Source organism: Ranitomeya imitator, chromosome 1 (assembly GCF_032444005.1).
Source record: "Ranitomeya imitator isolate aRanImi1 chromosome 1, aRanImi1.pri, whole genome shotgun sequence".
Classification (NCBI taxonomy): domain Eukaryota; kingdom Metazoa; phylum Chordata; class Amphibia; order Anura; family Dendrobatidae; genus Ranitomeya; species Ranitomeya imitator.
This window is the reverse complement of record NC_091282.1, coordinates 909,351,315-909,372,084: the sequence shown is the minus strand read 5'-3', so window position 1 is coordinate 909,372,084 and position 20,770 is coordinate 909,351,315. Positions and strand designations below refer to the sequence as shown.

The following is a 20,770-nucleotide window of genomic DNA, read 5'->3' as shown; positions in this document are numbered from 1 at the left end:
AAACGGTTTGTCGTACATACCCAAACCCAATTGAATTCAATGGGAGGCAAAACCAAATGCATAGACAACATATTAATGGTGGCCAAAAAGCTTTCCAAACAGCTCAAATTAGGGCAGACACCAGGAAAAGTGGCATTAATTGACACAGGGTACAAATAGTATAATTGCGCAGCATAGATGCATGGTACAGGGCTTGGACCAGCATTTCTAGCTGAAACATTGATCAGTAACAGGTGGCTGAGAGACAGGTGTAGGCGTGGTGATCGGAGAGGTCTGCCAAATTAAGGCAACACACATGAAGTAGATCCAACTTGAAGTCCAAACATTTCCAGAAATTAGGGGCAGACACCAGGAAAAGTGGCATCAATTGACCCACAGTAGAAATTTAATAATGGCACAGTAGTCAGCCATGGGCCATGCATGAGGTATCAGGGTCTGGGCCAGCAAGTAGACGTTTGAATTTAAGTTTATATTAGGACGAGGTGGGTGAGGGACCGGTGTTAGCCTGCTTAGCTGGAAGTCCTGATACCTCACTAAACACACATGAAGGTGACCCAACTTGGAGTGCAAACATTTCAAAAAATCACACACCACTAAAGTTGCATCAATTTCCCCAGAGTAGAAATAGTGTAATGGACCTCTGACACCCCTTCCACTACAGGCAACCCACTAGATGGAGACCCAATCTGGAATCTCCACATTTCAAAAGATTATTGTCACACACTACTAAAATAGCATAAATTTCGCCAGAGCAAAATAGTATAATGGGTCTCTGACACCTCTTCCACTACAGGCAACCCTCCAGATGGAGACCCAACTTGGAGGCTCCACATTTCAAAACAGTTATTGTCACACACCACTAAAGTGACATCAATTTCCCCAGAGTATAAATAAAATCAAATAAATCTCAAATAGCCCAAATTTTTATTTTACCATATAGATAAGGTTTCCATGACACATGAATAAGTATATGAAAAAGGAAAAATAAGAGAGAAGTGCCAGGACCAAGATGCAACACTGTTATTAAGAACAATAATTTAATTGACTAAATAAAAAAAACAATATACTCAAAGAAGATGCCGAAAATGCAGGTACAGACAGCAAAGACAATAAGACAATTGGTGGGAGAGCTAGTTGAAAATATCCATGTGTATATTCACGGTATATATATATATATATATATATATATATATATATATGAGGCATCGTGATTACTCGCTAATCCTGCCCCTGCACAGTAGCTCTGTCCCCCACCACATCACCAAACATAATCCCGCCCCCACCCCATTACCACACACAATCCCGCACCCCCACCACATTAGCACACACAATCCCGCCCCCACCACATTACCACACACAATCCTGTCCCCCACCACATTTCCACACATAATCCTGCCCCCCCACATTACCACACGAGGCTCCGTCCCCACACATTACCACACAAGGCTCCGTCCCCACACATTACCACACGAGGCTCCATCCCCACATATTACCACATGAGGCTCTGTCCCCACACATTACCACACAAGGCTCCGTCCCCACACATTACCACACAAGGCTCCATCCTCACACATTACCATATGAGGCTCCATCCCCACACATTACCACACGAGGCTCCGTCCTCACACATTACCACACAAGGCTCCGTCCTCACACATTACCACACGAGGCTCCGTTCTCACACATTACTACACGATGCTCCGTCCCCACACATTACCACACAAGGCTCCATCCTCACACATTACCACACGAGGCTCCGTCCTCACATATTACCACACGAGGCTCCGTCCTCACACATTACCACACGAGGCTCCGTCCCCCCACATTACCACACGAGGCTCTGTCCTTACACATTACCACATGAGGCTCCGTCCTCACACATTACCACACGAGGCTCCGTCCTCACACATTACCACACGAGGCTTAGTCCCCACACATTACCACACAAGCTCCGTCCTCACACATTGCCACATGTTAATTTACCACCTGCGTAAGCGCTATTGAATGTTGTCATTATTTACTTTAATTTAATCACCTGGAGCGTTAATTAGATAGCAATAAGCGTGCTGAGCGTTAGCTGGCTGGAAACACCTAGTATATATATATATATATATATATATATATATATATATATATATAAACACATGAATGAATATAACAAGATATAAATTACTGTAGGGTTGGTTCATTGAAGCCTGTAGCAATAAATATAGAGCATTTAAGTATAAAGGATTTCTGATTGTATAATAATGTACGTAATTCAGGTACCCCAGTAGTAGAGTAATGTATCTATACAGGAGATTGCATAAAGTATACTCACAAGAAATCACAGGTACATGAATATGATCAGCTCACACACCAACAGACGCAACACGTGTTTCACAACTGCTTTGTCAGGGAATTCCAACTTGGAGTTTCGCGATTTAAAAAAAATTATTGTCACACACCACTGAAGTGGCATCACATTCCCCATAGTATAAATAGTATAATGGCCCTCTGACACCCCTTCCACTACAGGAAAGCCACCAAATGGAGACCCAACTTGGAGTCTGTATATTTAAGAAAATTGTTTGTAACATCAGCAGCAACAGCAGGCACAGAAGCCATGACAAAGGTGTCACAGACTGCAATAATGGGAGATCAATGCATGACACTAAAAACGACAACCTCACCTAGTCTGCACAGTCTGCGACTGGAGTGAAAAGGTAATTGGAGATACATGACTTGTTCATCTTGGTGAAAGTTAGGCAGTCTACACTTTCAAGGGACAGCCGGACATGCTTATCCATCAGGACACCACCAGCAATACTAAAGACATGTCCTGAGAGAAAACTGGCTGCTGGACATAACAAAAATTCCAAAGTGCGATAGGCGAGTTCAGGCCACTCTTCCATTTTTGAAGACCAAAATGAAAAAGGATCCAAATTCCTCTCCTCCTGCTTGCATTGATATTGAGCTTGAGATACTCCTGCAACATCCTCTCCAGTCGTTCATAACGTGACAGACTTGTACTCTCTTCTGCTGGTGCACATGGTGGTCTAAAAAATGTGTGAAATGATTCACAGAAATTGCTTATGCTATTTACACTGCTGCTGCTGTTTCTGCATTGACAACTTGACGTTCGCAGAGTTGGAAGTCTATAACTGCGATGCACATTCTGTGCCTCACTGCTGTCTTGGGGAAAACCAGTCTTAAGATTGCCTACAATCGTGTTTTGATACTACAGCATGCACGCATTCCTTTCAAGGGGCGGAAGTGTCTGACAAAATCTACTCTTGTACCATGGATCTAATAGAGTGGCAACACAGTAGTCAGCACTATTTTTAATTCTACATCATCAGCATCATGTTTCAGAAAGAAGGAGCTCATGTGTCTGGCGCTTCCATGAGGTCCATGTCCATGGTCTGTTGGTGGCGAGGTAACAATCAAGCTTGCTTCATCCATCCCCTCCAGCCAACCACGGACAACAGAGAAGGGATCATTATCCTCTTCATCTCTTGACTGTTGCACGCTCATCACCTCTTCCTCTTTGTTCTCCTCCATTTGTTCCTTGACCACTGCACCTTCAGTAACAGTTTTTCTGGTACCATGAGCCCCCCAATCACTGTAATCCACCCTATCATGGCACCTGCCTGTGCAACTTAGAGATATTGTTATCCTTTCCGGCATCCTCCTCTTCCTCTGGGACCACTACCTTCTCCCGCAGACTAGTCAAAGTGTGCCCCAGCATGTAGATGACCGGAATAGTAATGCTGATGATGGCATTGTCAGTGCTAACTATCTTAGTAGCCATTTTGAAAGGATGCAGAAGGGTGGAGAGGTCCTTTTTGTGCCCACTTCACAAACATGATTTCTACCACGTCTGCCCAGGCTATGCAAAAGGACATACTGCATCAGGCTCATCACTGCAGCCAGAGCCTCTGTATTATGTACAGAGTGGAATTCTGTGTCGGCACCTCGCAAATCAAACAGTTAACCAGTAGGGCGGAAAGACCTCTGTAGCAATACAAGTCGATGACCTGGGAGTTATGAATTCCGCTCTTGGGCTCCCTCCGGTGGTTGTAAGTGGCACTTTTGTGAGTTCTGCTCTCGGGCTCCCTCTTGTGGTTTCAAGTGGTATGGCTGCTCCTTGGAGTTAGCTGTCATCAGCTGCCTCCACTTATTGTCTCTTCTGCTCGGCTATTTAGGCCTGGCTCTTTCTTCAGCCAGTGCCACTTGTAAATGGTTCCTGGTTGGATTCACATCTCTTTGGATTTCCCTGTTATCCTGACCAGTTCAGCAAAGCTAAGTTTTTGCTTGCGCTTTTCTGTTCACAGATTGTGGACTTATCCGTTCAGTGCTTTCTATGTTTGTCCAGCGTTATCAGTATGAATTAATTCTGTCTTGCTGGAAGCTCTGGGAAGCAGATTTACCCTCCACACCTTTAGTCAGGTGTGGAGATTTTTTGGTAAACTCTGCGTGGATTTTTGTAGTGTTTTATACTGACCACACAGTATTCCTGTTGCAGAGTGCATCTTCTTGCAGTCACCGCTGTACTTAGGAGAGCTTCAATCAGCAAGATATCTTGAGTAAACAGTATTTACTTCATACTGGATAAACATGAGATACAATTCAGTGTCACACAGTCCGTGCACTGAACACAACATATTCATGAAGAAAAGCAAAACAGAAAGTAAGAAAACAACCAACAACTGAGAGCTTCCCTCCCCACATTACAGCAAGTATATAACTTTACACACTATCGCCATCTGCTGTTTGGTTAGTATAAAGTCCTCCTTTCACTTGTAATAAGTCCTAATCTGTTGCATATGCCAACACCCTTTCTCAACAGTAAAGACTTATTCAATCAAACCCAACTTTTTTATTAGTCTCTGATGTTTATCAGCATTCAACGCCTTCGTGAAAATGTCTGCTGTCATTTCTTCATTAGGACAGTACTCTAACTTCAAGACTCCTTGTTCCTGATGATCTCTCAAGAAATGATATTTGACATCAATATGCTTGGTTCTTGGATTGACTCTTTCCATCTGAGCAAGAACAAGACATCCTTGATTGTCCTCTTTCAGTTTTGTTGGTGCCAACTGTGGTTGTCCTAATTCTGTCAACAATTGTCTTAACCACAGTACTTCTTGACTCGCATGTGCTGCGGCAACATATTCTACTTCTGTTGAAGATAGTGTCACAATTGACTGTTTCTTGTCCAACTTATTGGTCCACCTGAGAGAAAAAAAATATGTCCACTGGTAGATCTTCTGTCAGTTGGATCTCCAGCCCAATCTGCATCAACATATCCTGTTAAAATGCAATCATCTCTTGTGGGTAATTTCAGCTTTACATTGCTAGTTCCTTTCAAATAACGCATTACTCTCTTCACGGCATTCCAATCAGCTTTATTTGGTTTTGATACCTTTCTACTCAGGATTCCTACTGCTGCTGCGATGTCTGGTCTTGTAACGGTCGCTAGATACAGTAGTTTTCCTATTGCTGTTCTGTATTCTTCATTATTTGGTAGCATATTTTGTTCACTGTTCATCTCTTTGAGATAATTAGTTTCCATTGGAGACTTTACTGTTTTTGCATCCTTTAATCCAAATTTTTCTGTTATGTCTTGAATCATGTGATTTTGATTCAGTAGGAAACTTCCATCTTCTTCTCTTTCTACTTGTATTCCTAGATATTGTTTTACATTTCCCAAGTCTTTGATTTCGAAATGTCGCTTCAGGATTTTTAGAATGTTTTCGTTATCCCTTTCTTGTTCAAAACAAATCAAAATGTCGTCTACATATATGAGTATGTAAATCCATCTATTAATCAGCCTTTTTGTGTATAAGCATGGATCAGCTTTGCTTCTTTGAAATTTTTCATTTGTAAGTACTTCCGTGATTTTGTCATTCCACGCTTTAGCGGCTTGCTTTAAACCATATATGCTTTTCTGTAGTTTACAAACTTTGTTTGGATTTCTTTCATCTTTGAATCCTGGAGGTTGTTCCATATATATGTCTTCTGTTAAATCTCCATTCAGAAAAGCTGTCTTTACATCCAGATGTTTCAGTTGCATCTGTTTCATTGCTGCAACTGTAAGTAAAGTTCTTATTGTAGTGTGTTTGACAACTGGAGCAAATGTCTCATCATAGTCTTCTCCATATTTTTGAGAATACCCTTTAGCTTCGAGTCTTGCTCGGTATCTTTCAGCTGTGCCATCTGTTTGGGATTTAACTTTCTTCCTTCTGGTAAATCTGTCAGCGTCCATGTATTTAAATCTTGCATGGATTTAATTTCCGTTTCTGTTGCTTCTATCCATTTATTAGCTTCTTCTACAGGCAGTTTAGATATTTCTTCCCAAGAAGTAGGCTCATAGATTTTTCTTGTGCTTGTCTTGTATGAGAGACGTTTCGGTGGTTTTCCTTTGTTCTCGCTCATTGAACGTCTTGGTTCTGTGTCTGTTTGTAGTTGTGATTCTTCACTTTCAGTATTTTGTTCTTCATTAATTTCTGCTTCTTTCTCATCAGATATTTCTTCAGTTGTGTGATTATTGGTTTTCTCATGTTTTGTTTCAACTGAAATCATAATGTCTTCATTTAAATCTTCAATGAATGTCACACTGTTACTCACCGTAACTCTGTCTGTTTTGGGATCTAGGATTCTGTATCCTTTGCAATTTTCACTATATCCAACAAATATTCCTTCCATGGATCTGTTTTGAAGTTTGGAACGTTTTTCTGTTGGAATGAACATAAAAACTTTACATCCAAAAACTTTTAAATGATTGACACTTGGTTTCATACCTTGCCACAGTTCATATGGAGTTTTCGTCAGTTTTCTGGAAAAAAGTCGGTTCTGTAGATAAGTAGCTGTCATTGCTGCCTCACCCCAATATTTCTCTGGTAGTTTGGAATCCGTCAGCATACATCTTATCATCTCTGTTAGAGTTCTGTTTTTTCTTTCTGCTACTCCATTTTGTTCAGGTGTGTATGGAACCGTTTTCTGGTGTTCTATTCCATTTTGTCTTAAGTAGTCTTCTATTCTGTGACCTGTAAATTCACCTCCATTATCACTTCTGATGACAATTGGCTTCCTTTGAAATTTGTTACTTGATCTTGTTACATAGTCTACAAGTTTATCAAAAACTTCACTTTTGTTTTTAATTAAGTATGTGACTGTGTATCTTGAGTAATCGTCTATAAAAGTCAACATGTATATATTGCCTCCTGATGTAGTCACTTTCATGGGTCCACATACATCAGTATGCACCAAATCAAGTGGTCTTTCGCTTTTCATCTCACTTTCTTTTGGAATAGATATCCTTGTGGCTTTGGATTTTATACAACAATCACATCTTATGGTAATTGAGCAATCTGATATCTTTAAATCTTTTGTCAATTCTTTTCTCTGTAGTTCCCTTATACTGTCAGGGTGTCTATGTCCTAGACGTCTATGCCACATGTGAATACAGTTTTTGTGATCATGTGTACATACCTTCATCTGTAACTTTGGTGTGTCAAAATGATATAATTGTTCATCTGCCTTGACTTTGGTTATCACCTTGTTTCCTGCAATAATTGCACACTCATTGTCTTTGAATTTCACTGTAAGGGTACCGTCACACAGTGCAATTTTGATCGCTACGACGGCACGATTTGTGACGTTGCATCGTCACTTAATTATCGTTTCAAACATCGTAGACTGCGGTCACACTACACGATGCACGGCGCTGAAGCGATAAATTCATGACGTATTTGCGATGTAGAAGTCGTATGGGACAGTCGTACGGTCGTGTCACACACGACGATTCAGAGCAAATTTTGCATAATCTGTGCGTGACGTTGTTCACTGGGGGCGTGTTGTGCTACTAGCTAGTGTGCTGATAGGCCAAAGGTTCTGTGCACACAATTGGTTGGAAAATTTGTCACCTGAGCGCTATTGTTCCCAATGCCACCTCACTGCTTTCAAAATTTCCTTTCTTCACTTCGTACTTGGACACTTGGTGGACCTGGACATTGGAATTTTGTTTTTCGCTGAATATACCACGCTTTGCACCGCTGCTTCGAGGTATGTAAACCGCTTGGGCGTGGTGGATGGAACGCTGTATGGACGGCATGAGTGCTTCGTTCCACCGCTGAAGCGAAGCGGATGGTACACTGTTGTGACTGGAGGGCTACAATGTGGCAGATGGTACGCTGTTGTGACTGGTCGTGACTGGTGGGCTACAGCGTGGTAGATGGAACGCAGTTTGGTCGGCATGACCGCTTCGTTCCGCCGCTGAAGCGATGCGGATGGTACGCTGTTGTGACTGGTTATGACCGGTTGTGTCTGGTGAGCTATAGCGTGGCAGATGGTACAATGTATGGTCACCATGAGCGCTTTGTGTGGCTGCTGTGGGGAAGCGGGCGGTAGTGGCCTATGGCGTGGCAGATGGAAGTAGCGATGCGGATGGTACGCTGTTGTGACTGGTCGTGACTGGTGGGCTACAGCGTGGTAGATGGGACGCAGTTTGGTCGGCATGACCGCTTCGTTCCGCCGCTGAAGCGATGCGGATGGTACGCTGTTGTGACTGGTTATGACCGGTTGTGTCTGGTGAGCTACAGCGTGGCAGATGGTACAATGTATGGTCACCATGAGCGCTTTGTGTGGCTGCTGTGGGGAAGCGGGCGGTAGTGGCCTATGGCGTGGCAGATGGAAGTAGCGATGCGGATGGTACGCTGTTGTGACTGGTTGTGACTGGTCGTGACTGGTGGGCTACAGCGTGGTAGATGGGACGCAGTTTGGTCGGCATGACCGCTTCGTTCCGCCGCTGAAGCGATGCGGATGGTACGCTGTTGTGACTGGTTATGACCGGTTGTGTCTGGTGAGCTACAGCGTGGCAGATGGTACAATGTATGGTCACCATGAGCGCTTTGTGTGGCTGCTGTGGGGAAGCGGGCGGTAGTGGCCTATGGCGTGGCAGATGGAAGTAGCGATGCGGATGGTACGCTGTTGTGACTGGTTGTGACTGGTCGTGACTGGTGGGCTACAGCGTGGTAGATGGGACGCAGTTTGGTCGGCATGACCGCTTCGTTCCGCCGCTGAAGCGATGCGGATGGTACGCTGTTGTGACTGGTTATGACCGGTTGTGTCTGGTGAGCTACAGCGTGGCAGATGGTACAATGTATGGTCACCATGAGCGCTTTGTGTGGCTGCTGTAGGGAAGCGGGCGGTACACTGTTTTGGGTTATGGTGGCCTATGGCGTGGCAGATGGAAGAAGCGATGGTAGGCATGAGCGCTTTGTGTGGCTGCTGTTGTTAAGCGTTTGGCACACTGGCAAAAGTATTGTTTAAAGGACTCTTTGTCAACCATGTAATTTTTTTTTATACTTATTTTTCAGATGTCAAATCGTGTGGAGTTCATCAGGGATTTCATCGAAATTTATCAGTCTTTTCCCTGCCTCTGGAAAATCAAATCTCCTGAGTATTGTAACAGGGAAAAGAGGAGGGAGGGTTACTTAAAGCTCATTGAGCTTTACAATTGTCATGCACCCGAAGAGGCAGCAAACGAAGCAGTTATTAAAAAGAAAATCCAGGCGCTCCGCACGGTGTGGAGGAAGGAGCTGAACAAGGTTCTTCAGACTACAAGGTCCGGAGCTTCCACTGAAGATGTTTATGTGCCAAAACTTTGGTATTTTGAACATCTTAATTTTCTGAGGGACCAAGAGGTGCCACGGACTTCCACGTGTCTTCGCAACTTGGCACCTGTGGAACAAATTGTTTCGGAGAACCACGCCGAGCAGGAGTCACAAGGGCAACAAGTAAGTAGCTCTTTGGACGAAAGTTCACCAATGTGTCCTATAATTACATAATTTTTCTCTGCATTTTATGTTTTATACTTCTGATTATCACATCAGTTTGAAGTTGTTACAAAAACATATACACATAAGTAACCCTGTCGCAGTCAAGTATTATATGGGGAACTTAATATGTATGAAATGGCGATATATCTAAACCATACCATCTAAGCAATATAGAAAATAGTATCGCTTCAAGCTGCCGATGTACTCTTGTTGAGACTATTTAGACTATTAAATTTTCGTCAGGTTCCCCTAGCAGTCAGAACAGTGTAGTTCAAAGTATTAAATAAAAGGGAGGGTTAAAGAATATTACTAAGCTTAAAATATATTATAATCTTTTTTTTTTACCTACTACGAATATATAGTTTGGATGCGGTTATGGTGGTACAACTTTTTGTTGCCGGGTTCATAACTTGTTTTTTTTTTCCCCCCCAGGATGACAGTGCGCAGGAGAGTACACTGGACTGTTCACTGGACTGCACGACAACAGATTTAGTGGAGGCTGCACCTGCCAGGACTCAATCGAGGCAAGGTCAAAGAAAACGGAAAGCCACCTCAGACGCCTCACATGAACTATTGAGCCTTGCTAAGAAGGTGTTGACAAGAAATGTTAGCCCTGCGTTGCAGGGGTTTGGACACTATGTGGTTGACAAACTGGCCAAAATGGACGACAACCAAAGAATACTAGCAGAGCGTCTGATTATGGAAGCAGTAAACAGGGGTACAGATGGGGATTTGGACAAGAACACTTGTTTGGTCTCTTCCCGGCCAATACAGCGGACAGAGCCATCAAATTACAATGGTTGGTCACAGTGTCAGACATCGATGCGACACAATGCTCACGTTTCCCACTTCGGCCAGCCACCCCCTAATAACTCCTACACGCCAATACCGTCACATATGGCTTCGCCCATCAGGCACCAAAGTTTTCAGCCGGAACAATCGTCGTATCATAATTTGTGATTTCCTAACTTCTTTTACATTCCTTTTTATTTTATTGTCTTGTTAAAATAATGTTTCAAATAAAAGCTTTTATTAGAAATTCTATCACTACTTTTTGATTGGTGTGTCTCGATCACAGCACTGTATGAGGGCACAAATTAACGTAACAAATTCATGTACAGTTAACTAATACAAAAAAAATGGAATGATAGTTAAACTAAATATTTTTATTGTAACAACCAAAACTGTCTTATTGGCCCGCCTACAACTGCTGGCACATGTCCCGCAGCTTCTGCAGCTCCTCCATTGCCACATTGTGCTGCTCCTGAATACGCGCCATAGTGTGGATTAGCTTTTCTATGCCGGCTTCAAGATCCTCCTTGTTCACAGTGACGACAGCTGTGGGTCAAAAAACATAACATTAATAACACAGTAGTCTCCCGATGTGTCTTTGCTTCTGTGAAGGAAAAAAAAAAATAACAGTCAGCATATAAGGGCAAAACTGACTTGGGGGGGGTGTTTGGGTTGGGGGTGAAAGAGTGGGCCTGCAACAAAATCAAAATAACTTTATTGTGGGAACCTACTAGGATGTTGAGGCACGGAGGGCACTTCGGGATCTGAGTCTGTGTCGAATGCCTTCTGCTGTCGGCGGCGGCGCTGTCTCTTTGCCTCTGTGAAGGGAACAAAACAAAAAAAAGGTCTGTCAGCATATATGGCAACACTGGCTGCCGGGGGAGGGGGTGGGGGGGAAGAGGGGACCTGCAACTGAATCCAAATCACATAATTGTGGGAACCTACTAGGATCTGGAGGAGTAGAACCGGAGGGCACAGATGTAGAAGAGGCTTTGCGGGATGCCTCGTGGCGGCGGTGGTGCTGTGTCTTTGCCTCTGTGAAGGGAAAAAAAAAAAAAAAAAGGTCTGTCAGCATATATGGCAACACTGGCTGCCGGGGGGGGGAGGAGGGGACCTGCAACCAAATCCAAATCACATTATTGTGGGAACCTACTAGGATCAGTTGTCTTTGACCCGGAGGGCTCTGGGACTTCAGAGGCGGTGTGAGAAGCCTCGTCGCTACGGCGGCGCTGTGTCTTTGCCTCTGTGAAGGAAAAAAAAATTTAAAAAAAAAAAGGTCTGTTAGCATATATGGCAACACTGGCTGCCGGGGGTGTGGGGAGGAGGGGACCTGCAACCAAATCCAAATCACATTATTGTGGGAACCTACTAGGATCAGTTGTTTTTGACCCGGAGGGCTCTGGGACTTCAGAGGCGGTGTGAGAAGCCTCGTCGCTACGGCGGCGCTGTCTCTTTGCCTCTGTGAAGGGAACCAAAAAAAAAAAGGTCTGTCAGCATATATGGCAACACTGGCTGCCGGGGGAGGGGGTGGGGGGGAAGAGGGGACCTGCAACTGAATCCATGTAGAAGAGGCTGTGCGGGATGCCTCGTGGCGGCGGTGGTGCTGTGTCTTTGCCTCTGTGAAGGAAAAAAAAAAAAAGGTCTGTTAGCATATATGGCAACACTGGCTGCCGGGAGTGTGGGGAGGAGGGGACCTGCAACCAAATCCAAATCACATTATTGTGGGAACCTACTAGGATCAGTTGTCTTTGACCCGGAGGGCTCAGGGACTTCAGAGGCGGTGTGTAATGCCTCGTGTCTACGGCGGCGCTGTCTCTTTGCCTCTGTGAAGGAAAAAAAAAGTTCGGTCAGCAGTTAGCTGTGCCACATAGTACTTTTCACCGTTCATACTGTCCCATAGCTGTTGGACATAGTGGCTCTGCAACGTTCAAACTGTCCCATAACTGTGGCACATAGTGGCTCTGCAACGTTGAAACTGTCCCATAGGTGTGGCACATAGTGGCTCTGCAACGTTCATACTGTCCCATAGCTGTGGCACATAGTGGCTCTGCAACGTTCAAACTGTCCCATAGGTGTGGCACATAGTGGCTCTGCAACATTCATACTGTCCCATAGCTGTGGCACATAGTGGCTCTGCAACGTTCATACTGTCCCATAGCTGTGGCACATAGTGGCTCTGCAACGTTCCAACTGTCCCATAGGTGTGGCACATAGTGGATCTGCAACATTCATACTGTCCCATAGCTGTGGCTCATAGGGGCTCTGCAACGTTCAAACTGTCCCATAGCTGTGGCACATAGTGGCTCTGCAACGTTGAAACTGTCCCATAGGTGTGGCACATAGTGGCTCTGCAACGTTCATACTGTCCCATAGCTGTGGCACATAGTGGCTCTGCAACGTTCAAACTGTCCCATAGGTGTGGCACATAGTGGCTCTGCAACATTCATACTGTCCCATAGCTGTGGCACATAGTGGCTCTGCAACGTTCAAACTGTCCCATAGCTGTGGCACTGCAACGTTGAAACTGTCCCATAACTGTGGCACATAGTGGCTCTGCAACGTTGAAACTGTCCCATAGGTGTGGCACATAGTGGCTCTGCAACGTTCATACTGTCCCATAGCTGTGGCACATAATGGCTCTGCAACGTTCAAACTGTCCCATAGGTGTGGCACATAGTGGCTCTGCAACATTCATACTGTCCCATAGCTGTGGCACATAGTGGCTCTGCAACGTTCATACTGTCCCATAGCTGTGGCACATAGTGGCTCTGCAACATTCAAACTGTCCCATAGCTGTGGCACTGCAACGTTGAAACTGTCCCATAGGTGTGGCACATAGTGGCTCTGCAACGTTCATACTGTCCCATAGCTGTGGCACATAGTGGCTCTGCAACGTTCATACTGTCCCATAGCTGTGGCACATAGTGGCTCTGCAACGTTCAAACTGTCCCATAGCTGTGGCACTGCAACGTTGAAACTGTCCCATAGGTGTGGCACATAGTGGCTCTGCAACGTTCATACTGTCCCATAGCTGTGGCACATAGTGGCTCTGCAACGTTCAAACTGTCCCATAGGTGTGGCACATAGTGGATCTGCAACATTCATACTGTCCCATAGCTGTGGCACATAGGGGCTCTGCAACGTTCAAACTGTCCCATAGCTGTGGCACATAGTGGCTCTGCAACGTTCAAACTGCCCCATAGCTGTGCCACATACTTTTGGGTACCTGAGTACTAACCTCTGCGAATCTCCTTGCGAAGCTCCTGCAGGCGCGCTGGGCTTTTGGACTTGAGATCGCCCCATTTTTTCACTATCTGGGCCTTGCTGCGAGTTATCCCAAACCGCTTCCTGAGGCCCTCAGACACCACACGGACAACTTCCTCCTTGTGCTGGTTGCGGTGCAGCACCATCCCTGTGGTTTCATACTGCATCCTATCCATTGTTCCAATAAGGAACTTGAGCTCTGGGATGCCCATAGGTGGACCACGGCGACTGGCAGCCATTACCACGATGTCAGGGGACAAAAACAAGCTAGGGCAGGCACGCAGGAACGCTGTACGTCATCACGCCGTCATAGACCACGAGCGTACATTACGTGCCGCTTCGGCGTTATATAACGATCCTTCGAACGGCATTTACTATGTGCGTTCCTTTCGTAACGCTCAGTCGTCACAAATGTGACGCTGTTCATAAACGGCAACGCTATTGCGATGCCAATCGTGTGGCAGGACGGCGGAGCGCTGCTCCTCCTCTGGGCGTTGCTGTTCAGGGTCATTCCATCTAAAATGGCGGCGAGAATGCGTTCTGCTCCTCTGGGGCAGCCAGAAATCCTTTTTTTTATTACTCAGATGGATGCCATGGATTACGAAGGTCTGGAGAGCCGCCCTGCCCACCCACACATCCACAAGCGAGAAGTGCTTGGCCACATAACAAGAATGATGGAGAGGAGGTTTGGCGTCTGCCGCAGTCAGCTTCAGCTGCGTAAAAAATGGGCTGACCTCCGCTATAAAACGCCACAAATGTTTGCTGAGTTGCGTGCGGAGGCAAGGCGAGGCAAGTACTAGTATGGGGGAATTGGGAGATGCATGCTGTCGGGGGGGGGGGGGGGTTTGGGAGGGAGGCTTGCGCTCATGGTTGCCAACGTGACCTCAAATGCATTAAAACACATGCCCCGTTTTGTTAAAATTTAGTTATTTTCCAAGCAGAATATGCGTTGTCCGTGAGAAAACTTGTCGGGTTCCCTAATCTCAACCACCATCTTTAAATTATTAAGATGTCCATAATTTTTACTTTCTCAATTTCCCATAAATATTAACGGAGGAGGTTGGCCTACTGATGAAATAATACGTTTTCCAAAGACAGGAAGACCATTGAACACCAGAGCCCACATACATGTCTGAGTATCGCACCCCTGTAAAGTGTGATCTCTATTTTATGTTTGAGTATATTGTAAGCTTTGATCTGCAGCACTCAACATTTGTGTGTAAACATTGTGATTCTTTACTTTAGGTGTAGAGAGACAGCGGCGGCAAGTCAGACCCACCATTGCCACCAGTACCCCATCTTCAGGCACCAGTGGGAGCCCACAGTCCGGGACATCACGTAAGTTCACAATCATTTATTGCTTCTTTTTTTTTAACATCACACGGGACATAACAGGGTAGCTGAAATATTTGAAGACATTACAGACGCAGTAATGACCCAGCGGCCTACCACGCCTCCACCATCTGTTGCGACCATGCACCCTCGCACCCCTGTGAAGTGTGATATAAATTTTATGTTTCAGTATATTGTTAGCTTTGATCTGCAGCACTCTACATGTGTTTTTAAAGATTGCGTTTGTTAACTTTCTGTGTAGAGAGACAGCGGCGGCAACAGGTACCTGCCATTGCCAGCAGCACCACAGCATCCACCACCAGCGGGAGCCCACAGTCCGTGACGTCACGTAAGTTAACAATCATAGATTACAGTTTTCCAACTGCATACGGGACATAAGAGGGTAGCGGAAATATTTGAATACATTACAGACGCAGTAATGACCCAGCGGCCTACCACGCCACCACCAGACAGCAGACGGCCTCGCACCCCTACACCACCCTCAACACCTCCCTTTCGACACTCCTCTTCCTCCCCCGGGTCGGCGGCATTCTCCCCAGAAGCTAACATACGTAAGTGACCAAAACAGTGAGCGCTTCCCAACGGCGTGTTCCATAGTTAACCAGATCTGTTATAATTTCCTTTTAGCTGCTGCAGCAGAGGCCAGATCGCTGGGATGGGACATTAGCAGCTCTGGTTCTGGCAATGAGGAACCGGCGTCCCCTCTCCGTAAGTATCAAGATAATGCGAGTGGTTTTCTGCTGGATGTCACCATAGACAACTAAAACTGTAAAATTTAATAAAATTTACATCGCCCTGTGGTGCCAGACCAAATAGAAATTTACAACACAGAAAATTTGGTCCTGCCCCAGAGGTCGAGATGTATTTTCAGTGGAATCAACGTTGGTTCTCCAACCTCTTCTATCCACAGAACCGCCCACCGTAAGAGAGCTCCTGGCGAGACAATTGCGACTGGAGCGGACAGCAGCGCTCCTGCAGCAGACAGCAGCGCTCCTCTAGAGTCAAGTGGAGCAGCAGGGCGTGACGCTGCGACACCTCTTGGGCCGGAGATAATTTTTTTTTTTTGGGGGGGGGTTATGTTATATTTTGTTGTAAAATAATTTAAAACCAAGAAAGTGTTCCAAAAAAACCAAAAATCTTTGCATTATTTCTTTAATGTTTACCAAGCTATAAGGGTTAACAGCACCATTTTATAGGCATCACATTTAAAGTTATTTAGAGAGGTTTATATGACAGCAAAGCAAAAAAAAATTTTTTTTTATACGGCGCGATCCTGCCAGGGTACAGCTCCAGAACCATTAAAGTACTGACAGTATTTTTCGCGACAGTCCCTTGCATCGTCTGCCTGTCTGCCAGATCCAAGAGCTTGAAGAGCTGTAAAATTATCAGGTTGTGTACGCCATTCCCCGGGCACAATATCTCCGGTTCTTGCGTCCACTGCATCAATAAACGAAGGAGGAGAATAGGAGCTCGTATCATGACGTCTCAGGAAATTATGGAGCACACAGCATGCCAAAACCACAAAGTCTATAGACGGCAGCTTCAAGTTGATAGCTGTGTGGAACACTCTAAACCGATTTGCCATAATCCCAAAGGCATTTTCAACCACACGACGGGCCCTCGACAACCGGTAATTAAAGATTCTGCGCTCCGGTGTGAGTGTTCTCTGTGCAAATGGCTTCAGCAAATGTGGATGAAGAGGGAAAGCTTCATCAGCGATGAAGACAAAATTTAGGTTTGCTTTTGTGTCTTCATTTAGTGGCAACAGCAGTTCATTGTTCCTCAAGCTTTCCCCAAATGAAGTGTGTTCAAAAACACCACCGTCGGAGACTCGACCATTCATGCCAACATCCACATCGACAAACTCATAGTTTGCATTGACAAGGGCCATGAGGATCACACTGAAATATCCTTTGTAGTTGAAAAAAAAGGATCCAGAGTTGGCTGGTTGCGTGATGCGCACATGCTTTCCATCTAATGCACCACCGCAGTTTGGAAACTGCCACAGCTCATCAAAATCGGAAGCAATCCTCTTCCAGTCATCCGCCGTCTTGGGAAACTGCAAGATGAGAAGGAAACATGTACAAATTAGGTCAAATATATTATGCACATACACTCTCATGTGGACATCCTACAGTGATTGAGGCGCAGTATGGATTAGTATAACAAAGTCAACAACCCAGAGTATGCAGGCAGCCATTTTTTCAGATGGCTTCGGTGACTCAGAGGGGGTGCTAAACAATATATCTAAATAATATAATCAATAAAATTACGTTGGGAGCAGCAAATAAAAAAGGGTGGCGCAGGGTTGGAGCAGCACATATCAGAATGGAGCCGCAAAATGGTAGCAGCACATGTCAGAATGGAGGCGCAGGATCACAGCAGCACATGTCAGAATGGGGGAGCAGGATGGGAGCAGCACATGATAGGATGTAGAACACATACCTATAGAAATGCTCACCATCAGGGCGTAGAACGGGTTCAATAGCTAGTATAATATATCGACATAACACAGCAGCCAAAAAAATATAGTAGTACCTCCATATAATGCCTTAAGCTCTGCACAATGGCCTCGCATGTCTACGGAATCACAACGCTCAGGAAAGGTCTGGAAACAGCTGCGGAAAACTGCAAATCCTGAAGAGACCTTCCTGTTGCCAGGAAGCGCAGTGTCACCGCCAACCTTTCCTCCACGGGCACGGCTGCACGCATCGGCGTATCACACCTTTGTATGAGTGACGTAACAGCAGACAGTATTATTTTGAAGGATTCCTCGGACATCCGAAGGTAGTTTCGGAAATCTTGAGGGTTATTGTCACGTAACTCTCTTATGAGACCCATGTGTGACAATGTGGATCTTTTCTGCAGCCAGCTCCGGGTCCACATGCGACGTTTTCGTTTAGGACGTCTCTCCTCTTGGAGACGTGCTGCCTCAAACACCAGGGCAGCAGCAACAACAGAACTCTCATCGGAAGTGAGCATAGTTCCTAAAAAGAAAACAAACGTACAATAAATACACGTGCTTACAAAACAATGTTCTGACCATTGATCTAATAACTATATATGTTACTACTGGTATTAAATGGGGCAGTCAACCATCTCGATCTGTAAAATGATTAATTAATTGGGCCACGCAACAGCTGTGTACCTGAGGTTCTCAGGCCTACCCTACTCAAAGGAACAATCAACCACACTCCAGCGTTTATCCCCGTTGAAGCGCAACATATGCTACGCTGTAGCGTTATACATACCTTTTGCGGTAAAAGTCTAGTAGTTAAAAGTCCAGGGAATCCAGCGAATTTAGGAGTTCTGTTCACAGCACGTGCTACAGAGAGTAATGAATAGCGCGCTCGAGAGCTCCGGTTTTATCCGCTGGTAACAATAGTCCTTTGTCGAATGAGCGCACAGTATTGTACCGCCCAATCAGCACACGGGAGGTGGAGAATTCAGCGCTCCTACGTAGCCAGCTCCTCCGCCCTTTACATCGTATACAATATCGTGCACACCTTTGTCACACCATGCGATCATGCCGCCACAGCGGGACACTGGACGACGAAAGAAAGTTTCAAACGATGTGCTACGACGTACGATTCACAGCGGGGTCCCTGATCGCAGGAGCGTGTCACACGCTGCGATATCGTACCTATATCGCTCGAACGTCACAAATCGTGCCATCGTAGCGATCAAAATTGCACTGTGTGACGGTACCTTAAGTCCTTTTGCTGTAAAATGTTTCACAGATAATAATCCGACTTCCAATTTTGGAACATACAACACATCTTGTACAAGTATCTTTGAATCTTGTCTGAACTTGTTTGAACAATTTAGCATACCTTGTCCGATACCTTCTGCGGTTATTTTGCTTCCATCTGTGAGATAAATGGCTTCTTTCTTATCTAAATCAAGATCAGTAAAGAAATTCTTGTCACTTGTCATATGACTCGTTGCTCCTGAATCAATAAACCAACCAAGTGATGATTTCTTGTCTGTTACTTTAAATGTGCCATTCCAATTATTCTCACATGAATCGGAAATTGTGTTTTTTACTTTCTGTGTATGCTTTTTATGTTGTAATTTTTGTTGTTCTGCTTTCCATATGGTACAGTCTTTCTTTAAATGACCTTTTTTCTTACATCTGAAGCATTCTCTTGTCTATTTATTATAGAGTTTTTTGAATTCTGTAGCTTTAAGAGCGTTTTCACTGTCCTTTTCAGTAGAAGAATCATTTCTTTGTTCTTTTCTTCTCTGATATTCATCTATTAGTCTTGTTTTCACAAAATCTAATGTAATGTCAGTTTCTGGTCTCATCTCAAGGGCATTTATCAAGGCTGTGTACGAATTTGGTAAACTGCACAACAATATAGCTGCTACATGACTTTCTTTAATATCTTCACCAATAGATCTTAGCTGTGATATCACTTCCATCATTGAGAATATGTGCTTCTGCATATCATCATTTGCACTCAATCTCATACTGTACAGCTTTCTTAATAAAAATAACTTGTGATTCAAGCTAGGCCTTTCATACAGTTTTCTTAATGCTTCCCACATTCCCTTAGCTGTTTCTTCATTTCTTATATGTATTAATTGAGCATCGTCCACTAATAAGCTAATGGTGGCTCTCGCTTGTATATTCTTCTTATCCCATGTCTGATTATCTTGATCTGGTCTTGCTGTAACAATTACTTCCCATAGATCATCCTTAGATAACAACATCTCTACTTTGAATTTCCATAACTGATAATTTTCACTATTCAGTTTAGCTACTGTAAATTTCAGTTCTGTGGTACTCATCATCTTTATATAGTCTCATTTGTTTAGAGAGTTGTACTGAAGATATTCTCCTGTACGTCCTGTGAATTCTCTGCAATTATATCCAGCTCCTGGGATGGTGAATTCCTCTGTCACTCTGTATCTGGATTTATTTCCTTCTGTTTACAGAGCTTATCTGTGTGCTCCGTTATCTGGGGTTATAAACCAGGATCCTTCTGCCTGAGCTTGTAGTGCAGACCTGTAGTGTCTGGGGTGCCTGGGCCCATAACCTATTGCAGAGTGCGTCTTCTTGCAGTCACCGCTGTACTTAGGAGAGCTTCAATCAGCAAGATATCTTGAGTAAACAGTATTTTCTTCATACTGGATAAACATGAGATACAATTCAGTGTCACACAGTCCGTGCACTGAACACAACACATTCATGAAGAAAAGCAAAACAGAAAGTAAGAAAACAACCAACAACTGAGAGCTTCCCTCCCCACATTACAGCAAGTATATAACTTTACACACTATCGCCATCTGCTGTCTGGTTAGTATAAAGTCCTCCTTTCACTTGTAATAAGTCCTAATCTGTTGCATATGCCAACAATTCCATCCTGTCCTATCTATCAAGCTAGACTGGCCTCCTGTGCTCATCCTGGTTTCATTCTGTGTATGTCTTTTCCCTCTCCACTCACAGTCATTATTTGTGGGGGGGCTAATCTATCCTTTGGGGATTTTCTCTGAGGCAAGATAGTTTTCCTACTTCTGTCTTTAGGGGTAGT

The 20,770-nt window shown here is 44.5% G+C and overlaps 2 protein-coding genes and 1 long non-coding RNA gene across 3 annotated transcripts in view; 2 read left to right on the top strand and 1 right to left on the bottom strand.

Annotated features, from left to right (window-relative positions):
* Nucleotides 1–20,770, bottom strand: part of MTHFD2L (methylenetetrahydrofolate dehydrogenase (NADP+ dependent) 2 like) — a 149,619-nt gene that overhangs the window by 43,319 nt on the left and 85,530 nt on the right. The gene's annotated exons all lie outside the window — the stretch shown is intronic.
* Nucleotides 8,048–11,018, top strand: LOC138658218 (uncharacterized). Its single transcript, XM_069745726.1, has 2 exons — nt 8,048–9,782; nt 10,257–11,018. Exons 1-2 carry the CDS (start codon nt 9,363–9,365, stop codon nt 10,782–10,784), a joined length of 948 nt encoding a protein of 315 aa, XP_069601827.1. The 5' UTR covers nt 8,048–9,362; the 3' UTR covers nt 10,785–11,018.
* On the top strand, nt 14,891–15,924 carry LOC138658217 (uncharacterized). The gene is made up of 4 exons (XR_011317397.1): nt 14,891–15,218; nt 15,475–15,561; nt 15,644–15,784; nt 15,861–15,924. It is a non-coding gene; the product is annotated as an uncharacterized lncRNA (long non-coding RNA).

What these genes read in the sequence shown, in the direction of transcription:
- LOC138658218 (XM_069745726.1), top strand. Translation starts at nt 9,363, where the DNA reads ATGTCAAATCGTGTGGAGTTCATCAGGGATTTCATCGAAATTTATCAG. An exon ending in AGGAGTCACAAGGGCAACAA is followed by an intron (nt 9,783 to 10,256) that starts GTAAGTAGCTCT and finishes TTTCCCCCCCAG; the next exon opens with GATGACAGTGCGCAGGAGAG.